This window comes from Hippoglossus stenolepis, chromosome 6, assembly GCF_022539355.2.
Source record: "Hippoglossus stenolepis isolate QCI-W04-F060 chromosome 6, HSTE1.2, whole genome shotgun sequence".
Taxonomy (NCBI): Eukaryota; Metazoa; Chordata; class Actinopteri; order Pleuronectiformes; family Pleuronectidae; genus Hippoglossus; species Hippoglossus stenolepis.
In genome coordinates, this window is record NC_061488.1 from 14,867,031 (window position 1) to 14,886,784 (window position 19,754).

A 19,754-nucleotide genomic window follows, 5' to 3' on the forward strand; every position below is an offset into this window, starting at 1 on the left:
TTAGGCCCGTATTGATTTGAGGTGTGTTGGAGGGGGGTGGATGTGAGGCGACGGGTTGGGAAGGAAGAGTGGGATGAGAGGGGAGGAGGAGGAGGAGGAGGAGGCGGTAATTGTACGCTAGATGCTCCTCTTTGGTGGCGAGGGAGGAGGTGGAGGAGAGCGGGGAGGAAAAGGAGGAGGCAGCGAGGGTGTTAATGGGAGGGGAGAGAGAGAAAACTCCTGATGGAAGGAGGGCTCAAGCACACCTAGGGAGGAGGGAGGAAGCGTGTTTACGAGTGCAACAAGGTGGGGCGTGAGTGACACAGAGGTAGAAAAACATAAAAAAATGTAAACATGATATAGACATAATTTAGGCCGAGAGGAATTTCTCAAGCAGCTGAGAGGCTCTTGTGCGCTTTAGTTATGTCAGAGGCTTTTGTGCCAACATCTGGAAAAAGAGAAAATAAGAGAGAGAGAGAGAGAGAGAAAAGGAGAGAAAAGAGTGATAACACTTGAGGACAGACTGTTGGGAAGAGACATTGGAGGAGACACAGAGAGACAGTGTCCCCCGCCCTCCCTCAAGCAGACAAACACACACACACATGAACGTGCCGGGCAGATCTGTCATCCACGGCGGTGCAGGCCCCCCTCTCATCTCTGACAGAACAGGCACATCTCCAGACGCCCGTGGCTCGCTTCACTCGCTCCGTTTCTCTCTTTCTCTCCACCTGTCACTCTTTTTCTCCCCTCTCATTTGACTCCTTTTCACTCTCTCTCTCTCTCTTCCAGCTTCCTGCATTTTCAAAGCAGCCGCCATGTACGCAGGTAGACACAGAGCAGAGCGGCACTATCAAGCGTTTACTTTGGTCTTCTCTTACTGACTTCTCTCTCTCTCTCTCTCTCTCTCTCTCTCTCTCTCTCTCTCTCTCTCTCTTTATGTATACAGATGCCCTTCTAGGCAAGAGGAGAAGCTTCTCTCCCAACAGCAGCAGCGAGTGTCCCTCTGACAGCAAGAAGTCACGTAGCGTATCTCCCAAAGGTAAGACCTGTGCAGCGTGTGCGTGTGTGTTGTGGTGTCACAGATGTGCTTGGACATGCGTTCTCTGAGAGGGGAAACTGGTGAACGAGTGTTATGGTGAAAGTGAAAGGATGGACGCTGCCGAGTAGAGAAGAGAGAGAAATACAGCGGTATTGATTTAGCTGCTGGTGGTCAGTGTGTTAGGGTTAGTGTGATGATGGGAATACACACACACACACACACACACACACACACACACACACACACACACACACACACACACACACACACACACACACACACACACACACACACACACACTGCCTCACACACATGCTCACTTTTCTCTGTGTTAACCCATTCCTCTGCCTCTCACAGTAACAGTTGCATTTGCACACACACATGTTAGAGTGGAACTATTCTCTACCACAACTCAGTCTTCAAATATACAATTTGTAACTTTGGCTGTTAACTAAAGACGGTTTGTTGACGTGAGGCAGCACAGGATTATGGGAGATGTTGTCCTCATCACCATTGCTGATAAAAATCTACATGACACGACTCAGGCACAAATAATGTTGAAGTAACTTATTGAAGTTGTGTTCACGTTACGCAGCAAATGGCAATGAATAGCCGTGTTTCATTATGAGTGACCAATACAAACAGTGGGAGGAAAAACAGCTACAAACTGGCTAACTGGCGAGCCCTGTGTTTTTCCTTCGTCAGAGATGGCCAACGCCACGTGTAAAGCGGATATGACACAATTAAAAATCGAAAACGAAATACAACTAAATAAACAAAAAGTTCCGTCACATAGAGTCAAATTTTAGGATTTCAATGTAAGTACACAAAAATATGAGTTTTTAGACCTCTTAATGAAGGAACTGTTACATATAACGGTGCCCGTCATGCTGCTTTCCTCCAAACACAGCACATGCAGTAATATCTAAATGATATAATATCTCAGGTAAGAGGCCATTTAGGTCAGATAGTATCAGTCTTGCGGCTGATTCCTAAATAAAAAACATTGTTGCTTTTTAATTAGTTTTCTATGACGGACCTTGCCAAGGCACACCAAGACGATAAACCCTCAGTAGCTCTGGAATCCGGTCGCCGTCCTCTATTATTTATATCTCCCCCATGTGGTGTGAAACCGGGCCCCCGGTGTGGAGCCGGCACGGCCACCAGGCCTGTCCCTCTGGGCTGCTGAGGAAGACTTCCTGACTGATGCATTATACAGCAGGCAAAACCAAGGGCGACTCACCGCACATCCAGCCTCATCACTACACACACACACACACACACACACACACACTCCAAGGCCTTGTGTAGGCCAAACAACATCAGCGGCACACAGATACATAGCATAAATAGCTCTCATTATTTGAAACATCAGTAAAAATTCGATTTTTGTCATGTGGGGAAAATTTGATAGGTGAGGGTATTTGCATGAGTGCATGTGGAGGTCAGATTGAGCTGTGTAGAGTTCAACAGGAACCCTGTGTTGACCTTTGCCCTCTGGGTGACCTTTGACCGATGGCAGCCTCTCCCTGCCTGCAGCCTCTTCCCTCCCTCACTGTGTGGAGAAGCACTCATTCCCGACCATTATAGTCATACTTAGACACAAGCCAGCTTCTGAAAGATGCATGGATTTTTTTGTGTTAGTGTGTGTGTATATGCATGTGTGTGTGTGTATATGTGTATTTTTGTTTATCTGTGTTTGTGTCTGTTCTGTACTCGGGCTTGGATTCCTTTTAAGGGAAATGGGGCTTGTGTGTTTTTATTCTGACTTTGTGTTGTGCCTGTAAAGTGTATGCATGTTGGCTTTTAAAGCAAACATCCTCTGTATATGTTATATATGTATTTTTCTTTGCTGCATATTTGCATAAGAGAGACATAGACTTTGTGTGTGTGTTTGTTTGTTTGTGTGTTTGTTTGTGCTGACTGCTGTCCAGAAAAGTGTATTTAAGTCATTTCAAAACACTGCTGATCCTGTTTCTTAACCTTGAGGTCCTCCTATTAGTGTTATCTATGCGCTTTACTTTTTTTTTTTGCCTCCGAGTTTGGCGACACACACTCTCGGCTGAAGTCTAACGCAGGTGGAGAAACAGATTGAGAGAGAATGAGAGAGGTTAGCGTTTGGATGGAGCCGGAGAGATTGGATGCCGCTGCGTAAATGACGCCTACTTTTCTTTCATTTGCAAAGTCGGCACCCCCCCCTGCTGTGTTCAGAGAGCGCAAAAACTTTAGACGCTGCGCGCACACACACACACACCACACACACACACACACACACACACACACACACACACACACACAAACACATACACTCAAGGACCTTGGGTGGATTAGCCGGAGCTTGGCGGTGGAGACAGAGATGCTTGCGTGCTCGCTTCCTCCCCCACCTCCGCTCCTCAGCGCCACTCCTGCTCGCCTGCCCGGGGCCAGGCTCAGGTTTCAATAAGAAGGAGGGTGGTAAAAATAACCCCTGCTTTCCTCTGCGTCTCCCTCCTCCTCCTCATCCTCCTCATCCTCTCTCTCCCTCTTCCAACTCCCTAACCACCTCCCCATATCCCCCTCCACCCTTACCTTAGATCATGTTACTATTGACAGAGAGAGGGGGGGGAGAGGAGGGAGGTCAGAGAGAGAGAGAGAGATTAAGTGTGGTGACTGACAGCTAGATAGATATCATACACCACATCATCTTCACAACACCTTAAACACTGCACAGCGCTACGCTCGCACAAACACACGCACACTGATATGAGTTGGGCTGTTCTTGTTCTTTGTTCTTTCGTTTGTTTACATAGTCAAAAACACTATTGGACTTCTTATAAGCATTCAGCCCATGCAGCTGTTAGCATGGCTACTGCTGCACTTTCTGTCAGAGAAATGGCGAGTTCATGCTCGGGTCAGGCCCAGTCCATTAACAATGTATGCCTGTATGTGTATAGCTTCATCCGAAGAGGCTTCCAGTCCATCAGTGCTGACTTCTTAATAAATGATCTGTGTACGCAGGTCTTCTGGCTGATATTCCAGGCAGGCTATATGTCAACGGGTTCAGTGGCACTGTGTCCCGATGGTATTCTGTGACGTTTTTAGGCCTGGGACATTTATGGTTTTTATCCTAACAATACTCTTTGCTTATGAGAAAACAAATCATAAACTAAGATGAGAAAAAATAAAAAACTGGTTCCCGTAGAGCACTGTATGAACCGTCACTAGTTTTAGTTCTTCTCTTGTCCATTTGCAGAGAACTGTTTTCCAGGCTCCTGCACAGCACTGCCCTGTGCTCAGTTTAGTGACGTACTGAAATGTGGTTTTGTGTTTTTAACTACAATATTTTTTTAATTTGTGACCTCTGGCTGCTACTTTGAGACACAATTGGTTTCAAGCTGCAGAGTTAATTTGAGTATGTGCTTGAGGCAAATTCCTGACAATAATGACTGACTTGAAGATGAATGTGGACGTGGATGAATACACAAAATAATTATTTACTCTTAATGCTGAAAAGATGGGTCAGCGTGCAGCATTAGATTAAAAGCGAGTTAATGGCCTGACAGAGTTTCCGAGCCTTGAGTTTCACGTTAGAATGTATCTCCTGATGGGCTGGATACTGGCAATCAAGTTAGGTCATAATACAAGTGTCTCCTTCCTCTCTGCAGAAAACTCCCGGAGTCCGGTAGTGGAGGCGGGCGGCAGCCACGGCCACATGAGCCCTGAGGAGCACTACAGACGTATGATGTCAGCGCTCAGCGAACAAGGGTCCTACGAGGAGCAGCAGCAACGCCTCTACCAGCTGGCGAGCAGCATGGGTCTGCCTGGCCACGGTCAGTCCACAAACTCTGTACTGTGTGTGTGTTTGTCACTGTCATTACGTGACTGTGCACTCAGGGCACTTTCACACCTACGTTTTTTGGTCACGAATGTCAGACATTTTAGTTTAGTCTGAACTGAAATAACAGGTGTGAAAGGTGCCTCAGACCATGGTCAGGACCTACATTTTGTTCAACCAGAGAAGGGGGTCTCAGTCCAGATCCAACTGAACCATGGTTCGGCTCGTTTGCAGTGTGAAAATATATTTTGGGATAGTTTGGCCCCTGGGACCAACTGCAGGAAGTTGAGGCAGCGATAAACAGCAGAAGAAGAAAGAATGGTGATAGTCGTCACCTCCAACAATAAAAAAAATAAATGAAAATTTTCTGCGCACTTTATTCAAAAAAGTTTGTGAATACAAAAGCCGACAACAAGCCAACACACGCCCATCTACAAACCAATCAAATTCAAGTATAGGTAGACGCAGCCCATGTGGTGACAGGATGTACATGTCATACAAAAGCCTTCAGTCTGCTCCCTTAATTTCAATGTGAAACCAAACTAACGGAATAAAATTATACAACGTGGACTCTGTACACTATATAGCTCAGTGCGTGGTTGATTTTTAAATTAAGTTTTCCTACTCTACCAGTAAGAATTGGTTCATGATAAAGAACATAGAGGTACTTTTCCTTCATTTCTTTTCCTTTGTGTTGAAGTAACTTGAGAGTTAGTTTGAAGTAACTTGAGATTTACTTCAAACTAAGAGTTTTCTTTGGGAGCACTTCACTAGCTTCTAAAAAAAAAAAAAAAGAAATCCACACACACGTCTTCTTCTATCACCTGTCACAAAGTCACCCAGATGCCGTGCTGCTTTGTAACCCCAGAGTGTAGCGCTGTGCTCAGGGTCCCATGTTAAGGTGTGCCACACTGCTGCCATTGGAAAAACCCCAGCCAGTGAGACGGCTGACATTTCTATTTGCGGCGCTTGCCCACCCGGTGTCAAAGTGTCACTCTGTGTGATTTCTGACCACCGCGGCTCCCTCAGTTGTTAACACCCACGAGGCATTCGCATGCATCAACGCCACAATTGATCCGGAAGCTCTCATTGGCTGCCTGCCAGGGCTCTAAATCTCCCAACACTCTGCAAACCACCGGTGTGTCTCAATTCCTCTCCGTTTCTACAGATGCATACAATTGACTGGCTTTAGTTTGAGAGATTTGTAGTTTGATATGGAAAAAAACAACTGAGAAAAGTTCCCTTGTTTGGGTTTTATACGTTGGTTTTCACGTTCTTTTCACTCTGCCTGCCATAAAATTTTAACTCATTTCACACATTTTCTTAAAGAATGTAACATAACGTCCTACTCGTCTTTATGAGCTCTTTCACAGTAGCATAAATCCAATCGATGCCCTGGCTGAATTGTAGTTTGAGTTACTTTTATTTTTATTTGATTAGTAATGATTTTTAATTGCTGGCTGCAAATCTAGGGGGGCGAAGCCTATAAATGCTTTAATTGCCTTTTCCCCGCGTCTTAGAGGAGTTAGAGGCAAGATGCAGTGCATTGTGGGGGTTTTATGGCCCAGGGTGCAGGCTGATCACTGGCTTCCTTTCCCAGCAGCCTTGCTTGGTATGAAGCAGACGCTCTGGCACAACCCAGACACAGACTCGCTCCCTTTCTACACTTCCACATTCCAAATCGTTTGATCGTTTCCACACTTTCCTTTATTCCGCGCTCATGCATTCTTCTTCTAAACTGTGTTTAAATGAAGGATTTCTGTGCAGGAGAAGAAGAGACACAAATAGAGACACCCCAGGAATAAGAGTAAAAACAAATCTGAGTAGAGAAATGGTCAAAGGAAACGAAGGAGGAAAATATAACTTCTCCTGGAGCAAGGAGTCAAGAAAATAAACATACAAGTTTACCATTTCATTAATGACGCTTAAGTCACCCTATCCAATACAACTATCCTTTAAATTACAACTTCACGGTGAAATTTCCCCTCTAGCGACGTGTGTGTTTGCGTCCACTGTCGTGTTTGTGCGTGTCCGATCCTCTAAGCGGATGATGAGCATCACAGGCTTTACCACCGGCTCCCTGACAGCCGAGCCTGCGCTGCTGCTAATGTTCCTGTTCCTCCACACCTGGCCAAGTTCTCCATCTCCCCGCTGTGCCCACAGCACACAGCCTTTTCTATGACGCTTCCTGCAAATCCTCTCTTTCTCAAATTAGTGGCTGAAGCTTGTGAAGACACTGACACTTTGAGACATTAACAGTCTAAGAAGTGGCACCCAGGGACAGCTGTTTTGTCTCTGGAGAGGCTCACTTCAGCGAAAGCCCCTTGACATTGACCTAGACTGCGATGGGGCCCCTGTGACCCCCTTCTCCCTCACTACTGAGCCCCCACCAGCACCACCTTCTCCCCTATACATCTACCTCTCGGGAGCTGCTTTTATAACCCCACCTCCCCCTCCTCCCCCTACTTTCCTCACCCCCACCTCCAACTCTCCCTTTAGCCTCGGTCCCCGCAGAGCATCCTTTCATGTGTTTGAAGTGCAGGGCACAGAAAATGAAAGTGTGTGTGTGTGTGTGCGTGGAAAGAGGTGGTTGTGAGGAGGAACTCTGTGTGTGTGTATATGTGTGTGTGTATGTGTGTGTGTGTGTGTGTGTGTGTGTGTGTGTGTGTGTGTGTGTGTGTGTGTGTGTGTGTGTGTGTGTGTGTGTGTGTGTGTGTGTGTGTGTGTGTGTGTGTGTGTGTGTGTGACTGTGTAGGTGCAAGGTGTTGTTTGAGAGGCTCTCTCTGGACCTGATGGGCAAAAGAAGAGTTGGGAAGGGGGAGGAGGGCCTGAAATTGGAGGTTGAGGTGGAGGGGTGGCGGGGTTGTGGAAATGGCCAGGAGGGCTTTCCCTCCCTCTTCATATGATGAAAGGAGAGAGAAAAGAAAGGGAGAGGTGGGGGAAGAAGAGATCCAGATGAAAGTGTTGGGAGGGGTGGGATGGAAGGGGCATTCTTCTGTTTTGTCTCGTGCAGTTTAGTCTGATTTGAAACTAGAAGCTGTACACAACAACGTCTCTTTATCATCATCCCAAAGAGCCGGGAAACTCCAGCATGTGATTGGTCAAAGTACAGACAGTCGGTGTGACAAATACGCCACAAATGTACTGCTGGCTAAGCCAATGATACTGGTTCAATACCTCTTCCTGAAAAGATACTTAATTTTTATGGTGTATGGTGCGCTTCAGCAGAAAGATGTCGGCTTTTGTGTACCTGCCACTCCACCAAATCCATCACGAGGCCGGCCAGGCTGCATCAGCGCAGCGCTCCTCTGCATTCTCACGCCGAGGAAAACCCGGCTTAACCGAGGGGATTTAGGCGCAACTCCAGGAATGATGGCAGGGAGAAAATGGGATGGCACAATGGAGGGATAAGCAGGATGGGTCCGAGCTGTAAACACGGGACCTCCCAAAATAACCATTGCAAAGGAAGTGATGTGTTGTCAGTGTCCAATGTTCAGTTAGGACTCTAATTTATGGGAACTTTCCCCTTGTGTTTCAGCAGCTGCAACAAAAAGAGCCTTAGACAGGGGGATTTCTGACACACACACACACACACAAAACACACACACACACACACACACACACACACACACACACACACACACACACACACACACACACACACACACACACACACACACACACACACACACACACACTGAAGGGTGGAGCCCCAGGTGACCCTGCTCCCCTCAGTTCACATGATGAAAGAGAATTAGAGAGGGGAGAGACAGAGCAAAATATGGCACCTCTGTCATGTGAAGCTTTACAGACATGGACTGGATAAAAAATAGAAGAGAATAAGAGGACAACTGGAAGAAATACTAGAGAGAGAAATAAGAAAAAAATTCTACAGTGTCACATAGCTTTATTTGTCTGGGTTTAACGAAGCACTCCAACTATTTTACATTTCAAAGTCAGAGCTGTAGACACCACTCACTCAAGTTTGGTTTGTTTGACATAATATCTTTGATTTGGTTCAGAAATCGAAATAAAATTAACATTATTCTACCAAACAGTGTAAAGTTTAATTTTAAATTTAAAATGGACCTTATCAAAGGTGAAATATTTTTGGTGTGTGGTTTAAGTGGGTGTGGTCCTACTGCCCTATTGCCCTCATGACCTCATTATTTTTAAACTTCTGGTTACGGCCCTGGTCAAAGTCAATTTACCAGAGAGAACTACTCAGCCTGTGGAAACTCTTGTTTTCAGTCTAATGTGGCCCAGCCTGGAAAAATCCAGCTATACACACAGCTATATCTCATAAAATTACTCAAGTTAAGTAATCTTTTTTTAACACAAAGTAAATGTGATACAAACTGTGCATGGAGTTTGAAAGACATGGGCAGGGAGGGTCTCATCTAAGACACTATTGATCTGCATTATGGGAAGTGTAAGATCCAGTGTTCTTGGAGCTCGACCCGGATTCTTCCTCGTGTCACTTTTTGGCTGCGATGTAGCCTGAATATTTCAGGCTCCGCTGCATTGATTGTTCATTCTTTTTTAAATTTGTCTCTTGGAAGTGTCCAAACTTTTGGGAAGTGCAACACTAAATCACCGGAGGGCCCCTTTAACTGAACCAGACATACAAAATAATTGGTGAGGTGGGATTGTGACCACAACTCTTAGAGGTCAGCGCCTCCACCCTGTCACCCCCAACACCATGTATGCAAGTGTACGACAGACTCTCTGTGTGTGTGTGTGTGTGTGTGTGTGTGTGTGTGTGTGTGTGTGTGTGTGTGTGTGTGTGTGTGTGTGTGTGTGCGTGTGTGAGCGCGTGTTTGTGCACTCTTGGTCTCCAGTCCCTCTGATCCTTCCCTTATCTCTCTTCCTCCCTCCTCTCACACACACACACATACACACACACAGACACAAACACCCTTGTCTGCCGCCAGCCGAGTCCCCTGCGGCCTGGCGCAGCAAACAGATCGATACACCGGAGCTAGGCCGCATTAATATCTGTCGCTTCACCCCCCCCACCCCGGCGCCCGCTCAGCTGCTTCAGCACACACAGAAACACACAGTCAGGCACGCATACGCAAGCACCTAAATCACACAGACACACATCACACCCGCACCGGCGGCGGAAATGGCCCCTAGCTCCTGAGGGATCTGTCTAATTAAAAAAGTGTGTGTGTGTGTGTGTGTGTGTGTGTGTGTGTGTGTGTGTGTGTGTGTGTGTGTGTGTGTGTGTGTGTGTGTGTGTGTGTGTGTGTGTGTGTGTGTGTGTGTGTGTGTGTGTGTGTGTGTGTGTGGAGGAGGTGGGTGTGTAGATAGATTGAGGCAGAGAGAGAGAGAGCAGGATGGATTTTTCTCTCATTAGAAGCCGTGTCTCCTGGTGTCTCCTTCTCCTGCGACGGCAAGTGAGAGAGCCGTGGTGGCTGGGAGAGAGGGGACAAGCGGAGAGAGGGAAAGATGGAATAAGGCGAGTGGTGGAGGGCAGAATTTTGAGAGAGGAGGGCAGGCTGAGATTGAGGAAGAAGGTGGGATGATGGTGGCGAAGGCAGGGATGTTTCAAAGGTTGCTCACCTGATGTGTGAAGTTGCTGTCAGCATGATTTGTTTTTGAAAAAAATGTCAAATACACCATATCAATTTAATTTCAATTTCCTGCTTCGACCTCTTCATTTCCTCACATTTGCTTGGAAGTGGTCAGCTCACTTCCACACCTCGACACATGGATTTCAATGCGATGGTCTCATTTCTTGCACCTCTGCCAAAACGTCAGCTCTGTTTATCTTTGTCCGGTGTGAGTGTTTACATGCATGTGTCTGTACACGTACATGGGCGTAACATGGGGATTAGAAAATGCATCGCCATCACTTTCATTAATAATGTGGAATGAGCCAATTGGGGTTTTTAAAATAACTTATTGGTGTTTTTATTAGCCATGTGCAAACTACACCCTGACATCCAGCGCTACAGTACAATAACCAACTTTGTGTGTTCTCCACTTCCTCTGCTTTCCTAAAAAACATGTAAAGTTTACTTACAGCTTATGTGCAACACACTTAACAGAAACCATCAACTAAGCTAGCGGTTGAGTTTCTGTCTTAAATTGCTTTTAAAGTTTCTTTTAGTATCTTGTGGAGATGTGAATTCTAATTTGTTTTTATCCCTTCTCTTCTCTCTTTCCTTTTCCTTTCCTCTCACTATTCATCCTGCATCATCTCTGTCTTGTCGACCCTTATCTTCCTGTCTCTCTCCCTTCACTGTGCTTTCCCTATTTTCCTCCACATTCAGACATCCTGCGTGCTCGTCAGGAGGCGATGGCTGCAGCGGTGAGGAATCCAGTGGCCTTAGAAGCTCACCTGCCCTCGGCGGGCAGCTCCTCCTCATCCAGCCAGAGACGCAAGCAGGGTCTGCCGCAGCACCGGGACGCACATTACACCGACAGGTACGTTACGGATGCAAACACAGGCTTTGCTTGAATGTCAATGTCAATGCGTCATAGGTAGCTGTTGAAACTGCAACCGTGCTCTGCTTGCAATACCGGTGTTATTAATCATTAATAAAGCCCAACACCCACATCTCCACACACAAACAGAAGAAGGCCTGCTCGCATCCCTACACCACTTCACTTCTCTTCCCATTCTTCCACACATTCCTAGTACAAGATCTGATCTTGTTTTTTGGCTTTTTCAATGAGTTGTATTGTATGCGTGTGTGTGTGCGTGTGCATGTGTGTGCGTGTGACTACATGTGTTAGTGTGTGTCTCCAAATTCATGGCTAAACTAGGGATCCAATAACCTCTTGGCTACCACTGTGGAGCTGCACGCCTGCATCCCCGGCTCTTCCTCCCTCCTCTCCCCCCCAGCGCCGGCCCCTGCGCCTCCCAAACAAAGCCGGGGGCAGCGGGAGTGGGCGGGTAATTGCTTGTCGATTATTTATGTGGCGCGGGGAGAGGCGGGGGATCGATAATGGGCCGGCGGTGCGGCAGCAGGGGGGGATGGAGGGCATTGTGTGTGTGTGTGTGTGTGTGTGTGTGTGTGTGTGTGTGTGTGTGTGTGTGTATGAGACAGTGAGAGACAGAGAGAGGGGGATGGCGGGGTGAGGGGTAGGGGCGGGAATATAAGCAGGAAGCAGAACGGCCAGGCGCTGTGTGGTGCAGCTCTGGTAGGCTGTGGGGTGTGTGTGTGTGTGTGTGTGTGTGTGTGTGTGTGTGTGTGTGTGTGTGTGTGTGTTTAAGGGGGGGGGGATTGTTCGTTTGTGTTTGTTCCATTTTTCAAGCTGGCCGTCTGCATGCGTGCTCATCTATGCGGACTGAATCTGGGTTTGTTTGTGTGAATATGTCTCCTAATTTGTGCGTGTGTGGCCAGTGGTGCAGTGTGAATGTAGTCAGTGAGCTGTGGCCGTTCACCGACAGCACGCCGAGTAATTAGCCACACAGGATTGGTGCGAGTTAACCAGGCCTCAGCCATCCGTCTATCCATCATTCCATCCATCATTCCATCCATCCATCCATCTCCACCTCACTCCCTCCCCCTCTACCGCCCCCTGCCTCCTCTTTAACCCTTTAACTCTCAATATGATTGGGAGAAGAAAATTGGTTTGATGGCCAAATTATAGAATGCAAAGAGAAAGAAAAGGTAAAGAATTAGTGACACAAAAAATATGCATTTTCTCACGTGCACATTCACCATAGGGCCAAAGGTTTGAGACATATTCATATTCAGAGGTCATTTTTTCATGTTCTAGGGTAGGTCCCTTCCATTCTACTAAGGGAGATTTTAATGCAACTGCATTAAACATTTCTAGAACAGTTTCCAACTTTGAGTCCTTCTTGTGCTTCAACGTGCAGTTATACTCTCTGGACAGTTTAGTGTGCAAGAACACGACAGGCCTGGATAAATCCCGGACTCCATCCAACACGTTTGGGTCCTGAATCGCAGACTGCATGATTGGCCGTATTACCCTGTATCACTGATTGTGGTTTATAACAATACGGTGTTGTGCCAATCTCATGTGCTCATGTGCTATACCCAATCCCAATAAAACATACAGAAAGTGCAAAAAAAGGGAAAAAAGATGTGAGAGTAAAATGAGTGCAAAGTGAGGAGGAAATTAAAATCAAGATAATTGGAGAAAAAAGGTAAAAACGTACAGAATGAAAAGGTGAGAGTGAGGAAGTGAGTTAGAGACAGATGCTCACCCCTCTCTAGCGCTCTCCATGGCTCACCTTTCCATCGACCCCTCATCATTGATTATCTGGGGCCCATTAGGGCCCATTGTTAAAAACAAATCATTAGGGCCGCTCGATGGGCTTAGAGCCTGGTGCTCCATTTGTCTGGCCTTAAATGGCACTAAGCTCACCGAGCATCTGCAAGGCAAATAGGGGAAGGATGGAGAAAAGTAAAGAGAAAGGGGGAGAGAGAGAGGAAGCGGAAAACATGGGAGGTTAAAATGGGGATGAAGAGGGGAGAGGGTGAGAGAACGAAATGACGGAGAGAGAGAGATGAACAAAAATAGGGAGTGAGGAGATGCACAGAGTGTGAGATAGCGGTAGGGAAAGAAGGGACGGAGAGAGAGTGAGAGAGATGGAGGGCGGGAGAGGGGGAGAGAAAGAGGGAATGAGCATGGAGGGAGCCTCATCCATTTTAATGAGCTTCCTGTGTAAATGTGTTCCTGCGGAGAAGGAGCCGAAGGCGGCCGCGCGGCGCTCCTAATCCCCCCACGCTCCCATCATTAAGGGCAGCCCTGTCGCACGCACGCACACGCATGCACGCAGCCACACACACACATTTACACACACACATGCGCGCACACACATCGCTGTCGCCACTCTGACAGGTCGTCACACAACAGTGAATTCCCCAGGAGCCCCTGGCCTCACTGCAGGCAGAAGAAGAAGAGGAGAGAGAGAGAGAGAGAGAGAGAGAGAGAGAGAGAGAGAGAGAGAAGAGAGAGAGAGAGAGAGAGAGAGAGAGAGAGAGAGAAGGAGAGAAAAAGAGGGAAGTGGGGGGGGGGCTTCCTGTGATATAGTTTTTCATGATTATGAACCCACCTTGCATTTGCGAATCTGCCCATTTTCAGTCTCATGCAAAAACTAGGTGAGTGTTTTTGCCTTGTCTTTTTATAGCATGTTTGTGGTTTGGCAACAAAATGCAGAGATAGGGCAAAAAGAAAAACACACATGCACACACATACACACAAATACACACACAGAGCCTAAGAGCAAAACAACTAATGTCTGCCACTCCTCCCTCAAAATTGCCTCCTATAAAAGGAGGAAAAGAGGGAGCGATGGAGGAAGGGAGTGTCAGACACAAACTCTCTCTCTCTCTCTCTCTCTCTCTCTCTCTCTCTCTCTCTCTCTCTCTCTCTCTCTCTCCGTCTCTCTCACTCCCCGTGATTAGGCCTAATTATGGTGGCGCAGACGCCTGGCAGCCCCAGTCATGCAGCTTTAATTGACCGTTATTCATCTGCGGGCTAACGCCAGGCAATGGTAGGCAGTGTGTAAGGAGAGGGAAGAAAGAGATGGAATATCAGAAGAGAGAGGGGGGGGTGGGGGGGATGATGGGTGTTTGGCATGCGGGAGCCATTGCAGGGTGGATTGGAGTTTTGTGGGCGCCTCAGCGTAGCCTAGTGGAACTGTGCGTCGCGAGGCTAATTGCTAGCCCAGAGGGATTAGGCCAGGTGATTACACACTGGGCGGTGTAATTACATAAGCAGCGGCTAGCAGGGCCCCGGCTCGCGGCTCTGGGGTCACGCGCCGCAGCAAGATTAATTGGAGCTGCCACTGGAGTGCGAGGCACCGCCGGAGAGAGCGGTTATACGATTAGCATTAACATTTCAGCGGCGGAGGCGATCGATGAATGGTTTTCACCCCCTCCCCCTCTCAGTACTGGCTTCAACCCCCCCAACACACACACACACACCTCTCCGCACTCCAATGTGTGCCCTCCCTCTTTGCAATTCCTCCCTCTCTCTCCCTCCTTCTCCCTCGTCATTTAGTGAGGTGGGAGACATGCAGGCGCTAGCTAATTTGAACACGGTTGCAAAACAATATTTGCGGTTGCATGCGTCCCGGTGTTGGTTTTGATTTTGTTGTTTTCCTCAGCTTGTTTCCCATGTATGCTTTTGTGTGGTGGCAGTCGCACACAGCTGAGCTCCGGTTGGTGTGACAGCAGCAGCTCATGGGGAGAAAAAACAAGAGAGAGAGAGAGAGAGCAGAGAGAGAGAGAGCAGAGGGAAGAGGTGGTGGGAAGCTGGAGAGTGAGCTCAGAAAGGCCCTGGAGACAGCTGCGGCTGGAGATGTCCGGCAAGCATCGTCATCAAGTCCAGGTCCTGTGACCATGAAGATTAGCAAAACTCAAAGAAAGGGGGATCGAAAGAGAGACGTGACTAAAGTGAGAAGAGAAGTGGGAGAGGAAGTGAAAGAGATGTAAAGAAGCTGGTATAAAGAGACGGGATGAAATGGAGTGATGAAGAGGGAAAAGAGAAATATGGAGAGGTGAAAGAAATTAAAGTGGAGGAAAAGAAAGACACGAACAAGACAGATATTTAGAGGTCACAGAGAAGTAGAGAGACCGGAGTAAAAAAAAAAAAAGATGGGTTAGTCAGAACAAGAGATGGAGAGAGAGGGAGCAAGGTGAGAGGCGCCTTTCCCCCCTTAAGGAGGACAAAAGACGAAGCAAATAATGGAGAGGCCTTTTCAGAAGCAGACGTTGCAGGACGCTCCATCTTTTCACCAGCTTCAATGCAGCCAAGAGAGCGAGAGGGAGAGAGGGAGGGAAGCAGGGAGAAGGGCGTAAAAAGGGGAGAGAAGAGAGAGGAGGGATGAGTGTTAATTAGAAGGTCCTTCAGCCCATGGCCCCGGTCAAGACACAGGGGCCGCCCCAGCTGTCGGAGCATGACACACTGGCATTGTGCATTCAGCTCTCATTATGTGTGTGGGTCTAGAGTTGTGTGTATGTGTCTATCTGTGTATATATATTGTGTGTGTGTGTGGCGGCAGGGGAAGGAAAGGCTGCAGTCCAGGGTACAGCTATGGCCAGCGGCGCTTGTTGTGGCGTGGCAAGACTGATGAGGCACTGGGGCGACATGGGGGCCTCTGGAGCTCCACTGATAAAAATACACTGCATACATTGGTGTGTGGCAGAGTGCGCACACTCACAATGACGGAGCTGAGACACACTTGGAAGAGAAACAAAATTATTAAAACTAGTCATTAAGCCATCATGCATTATACATACCTCCACTTTTCTTTTTTCCCCCATTTTAACATATTCAGTCAAATCCAACTTTGGCCTAATGATGTCTTTGTATATTTGTGTCTGCAGAGATCTGTCCCACCCGCCGCCCCTACTGTCGCCTCCGACGGCCCCTCACATCGCCTTAGGACCTCACCTGCGGCCTCCGTTCCTGGGCATGCCTTCTGCTCTTTGCCAGGCCCCTGGTGAGTTATCAGTGATGCCTAAGCTGAATAGCTAATACACATCACAGCCCCCAAAAAACATATTCACATTTGCACTGACATGAAGGAAATGTCCTGTGACTTTGAATAAAAGCCCCAAATTCTAAACCAAGACTTTTTGTTAACTTAAGTCACTTTCTAATGTTTGTGCTCATAGATTTGTACCATTTCCCCAGCATTTCTAACATTTGGGATGTTTTTCATCACAGGGTATGGTTTCCTCCAACCAGCTCAAGCTGAAATCTTTGCTCGGCAACAGGAGATGTTGAGGAAGCAGAATCTGGCCAGGTGTGTATGTCTGTGTTTTAATGGTACAGGATGTAATGATTATAGAAGCCATTTGAAATATTAACTGTAACCACAGCTAAAATGTTTGGAGATGTGGCTTTTTTGTCACATTAAATTTCCACTTTTTAAATTGTTTCAAAAGCAAACTGCTGGATACATTTAATGTTTTAATACACAGCCATTTAACCAATATTTAAATGTGAAATAATTTAAATTTTAAACCGATGGCATAGGTATTAAAGTCTCGATGTGTTTTACTTCCTCAGACTTGAGATGTCAGCAGAGCTGCTAAGACAGAAAGAGTTTGAAAGTCTTCACCAGCGACAGCAGCAGCAGCAGCGTCTTATGGGCTCCGACTCGCTGGGAGCTCTACCTCATGGCCTGCCCCTTGACCATCCTGCCCTGCGGAGCCTCCACGACATCCCAGAGGGCCACCCTCTCCGTGAGGAACTGGCCCGCCGTTCAAACGCAATGCTGGTGCTTCACCACAGGGCTGCCACGCCCCTTCTAGCACTCAGCCACCACCAGCATCCACCAGGGGTGTCCTCCACACCCAAAGACACCCAGGCACAGAGCTCCGCCACTGGGCCAGATGCTGACTCCAGGAAGGTCCTACGCCGTGGCCCCCAGATACAGTTCCGTTCTGGGGACCACACAGGTGGAAGAGAGGACAGAGGAAGGGAGAGAGACAGGGAGGTGCAGGATGAGGAGATGAAGGACTCAGACAGCGAGACAGAGATGTACACGGAGAGGCAGGAGAGCGTCGCTGCCAAGTCCACGAGTAAACCCAGGGACAGAGAGAGGGATGGGGGTAAAGACACTGGCAGCAGGGGGGCATGTGACAGTGCCAAGGAGCCTAGAGAGAGCTCAGGCAGGCTGAGCGCCCCCTGTAGTTCAGCAGGTACAGAGTCACCCAATCGTCACCTCTTCACCCCTGGACTGGGCAAGGCTGACGTCAAGTACCACCTGCCACCTGGGTTCATGCCACCGCTGCCTGCTCTTCACGGCCAGTCGTTCCCCTTTGGGTTCCCCTACGCCAACCCTTACTTTCACACGGGTAAGATACTCCGATACACACACACACACCCACACCCAGAGACAGAGACACACACACACACACACACACGGCTGAAAACTGACATGTGAAACCCATTAGTGTCACCCTCTGTTTGCGTGTCTCCAGTGTGGAGACCTCTCCCTGTTAGGGGCCCTGTCTCTGACCCCGGTGTGACCCCCGTGCACACCACCAGCAGAACAGACACGTGGGCAGAAAAGAGGGAGGAGGGAGTCTGTGTGTTCACATATAAAACACACACTTCTAGTTCATATACATAACTGCAAACACAACACTTATCATACTTTCTGTAAACAACCTTAAACTTAATTTTATCATTATACAAATTCCCTCCCTGAGCAGCTAAATGACAGGAATAAAATCGGGTCAGTAGAGGTGGGCATATTTGTTAAATTATCCATAATCCCCAGCTACTTGATAATCAATTAATAGTATGAGTGTGAAATGAGTGTGAGGAGCTGATATTATCTCTTATATTTTTTTTAATTAAATTCCTTTGGTTAATGTTGGTCTTTGGAAAGAAATTATAATTTTAAACATTTTTTGGAATTAATCTTTTTCCTTTTCAAACTCATTGTGGAAGCTTAAAACTATTTTAGTGTCCAGTTTCTTTCTAAAGTGCAGTTCAAAAATATTTTCAAACACAGTACTTGGGCTAAGCTAAGCTTGCAATTTTGGCGTTCCGCATCAGTACAAATGTGGAACAGAAGCAGGATCCTCGCTCTCAATAGCAGCTTTGTAGCCAGAGTTTACATTGACACATCATTTTCACCCACTGCTGCTCTTTCAGGCTCCGTGGGAGGTCTTTTCATGGATGGGGAGGACTCGGCCACGGCAAACCCTGCGGAGGACATCAGCAAGTGGAGTGTGGAGGACGTGTGCGGCTTCATAAGCAGCCTGGCCGGATGTGCTGAATACACACAGGTGAGTACGTGGACGGGTGCGAGGGAGGGAGGAGGGAGAGAGAGGCCAGGGGCAGGCTGACTGTAGAAGGATAGTGACCAAGTTAAAGCATTTCAGGCATCTCATTGTTGAGGGTAGAAACACTAAACCGAGCACAGCAGCAGTTTATTGTGAATGTGTGTGGAGACATGAATGGTCACATTCACAACTGCAGCCATACCTGTGGGCTTTGTGTGAATGAAATGTGTATTGGTGTGCACAGTTGTATATTGTTCCAAAATGAAACATCCAGCTTTTGAGAAAGATGCAATACTTACATGATGATGTGTTTAGTCATTAAGTCATTTAAAAATCGCTGTAGTCATTCTGGTTGTGGCGTTAAGAGAATCCTCACATTGAATTCAGCGTAGACAAAACCAACTTTAATTCTAAACAATAGGTCTCAGTAGAAAATAGCTTTATCTTCAGAAATATTTTTTCCATGGAAGAACAGCGGAATTTGTCCCTCTTATCTCCAACAGTAGTGCAGTGTCTGTTCTAAACCTGCCTGCCTGTTTAGAATGGGCCCATTAAGATGAACGGTTCTCGAGATATACAAACCACATACAGACAGACACAGATTTCTGGATTTATTAAATAGATTAAGACTCAGGCCAGAAACGGATTTCTTTGGCCACTGTGGACAGAGATGATTCGTTTATCAGCATTTTCTCCACAAGTGGATTCTCTATAGTAAAAGGTTGCAATCAAAATATTCAACCGTTTTTTTTCCCCTCTCAAAATGGGAATGTAACATTTTGGAATAGAGTCACTGTTTTGTCGGTTGTGTGAGTGGATGTACAGGTTTGTGTTTCGAGTGTGTGTGTGTTGGGTCCTGTGGCTGAAGCGGCTGTGTCTTCGCCAGGTGTTTCGGGAGCAGGCCATTGATGGAGAGACATTACCGCTGCTCACTGAGGAGCACCTGCTCAGCACCATGGGACTAAAGCTGGGGCCTGCGCTCAAGATCCGCTCACAGGTACACACACCACAGACCAGCGTGTGTGTTTGATCAAGTGGACTCTGTGTCTGAGTGTGTGTTTCTGTCCGTAGGACCAAGACAAACTGCTAGTGTAGCATAGCTTATTATTCCCTTAAACTAGCCTGCCCCACAGACTGCAGCCTGTTTCTGCTCTCTCTCTCTCTCTCTTTACCATAAAGTATA

The 19,754-nt window shown here is 47.3% G+C and overlaps 1 protein-coding gene across 4 annotated transcripts in view; it reads left to right on the forward strand.

Moving 5' to 3' along the window:
* Positions 1 to 19,754, forward strand: part of samd11 (sterile alpha motif domain containing 11) — a 51,517-nt gene that overhangs the window by 30,000 nt on the left and 1,763 nt on the right. For 2 of the 4 annotated variants that reach the window (XM_035159511.2, XM_035159514.2), the window contains exons 5-13: positions 769 to 804; positions 926 to 1,018; positions 4,663 to 4,827; positions 11,114 to 11,267; positions 16,154 to 16,269; positions 16,497 to 16,575; positions 16,842 to 17,632; positions 18,441 to 18,574; positions 19,458 to 19,568. In XM_035159511.2, the coding sequence (XP_035015402.1) occupies positions 769 to 804; positions 926 to 1,018; positions 4,663 to 4,827; positions 11,114 to 11,267; positions 16,154 to 16,269; positions 16,497 to 16,575; positions 16,842 to 17,632; positions 18,441 to 18,574; positions 19,458 to 19,568 (1,679 nt within the window). The remainder of the gene's footprint in view (positions 1 to 768; positions 805 to 925; positions 1,019 to 4,662; positions 4,828 to 11,113; positions 11,268 to 16,153; positions 16,270 to 16,496; positions 16,576 to 16,841; positions 17,633 to 18,440; positions 18,575 to 19,457; positions 19,569 to 19,754) is intronic. The other 2 variants (XM_035159512.2, XM_035159513.2) reach the window with 2 other exon arrangements.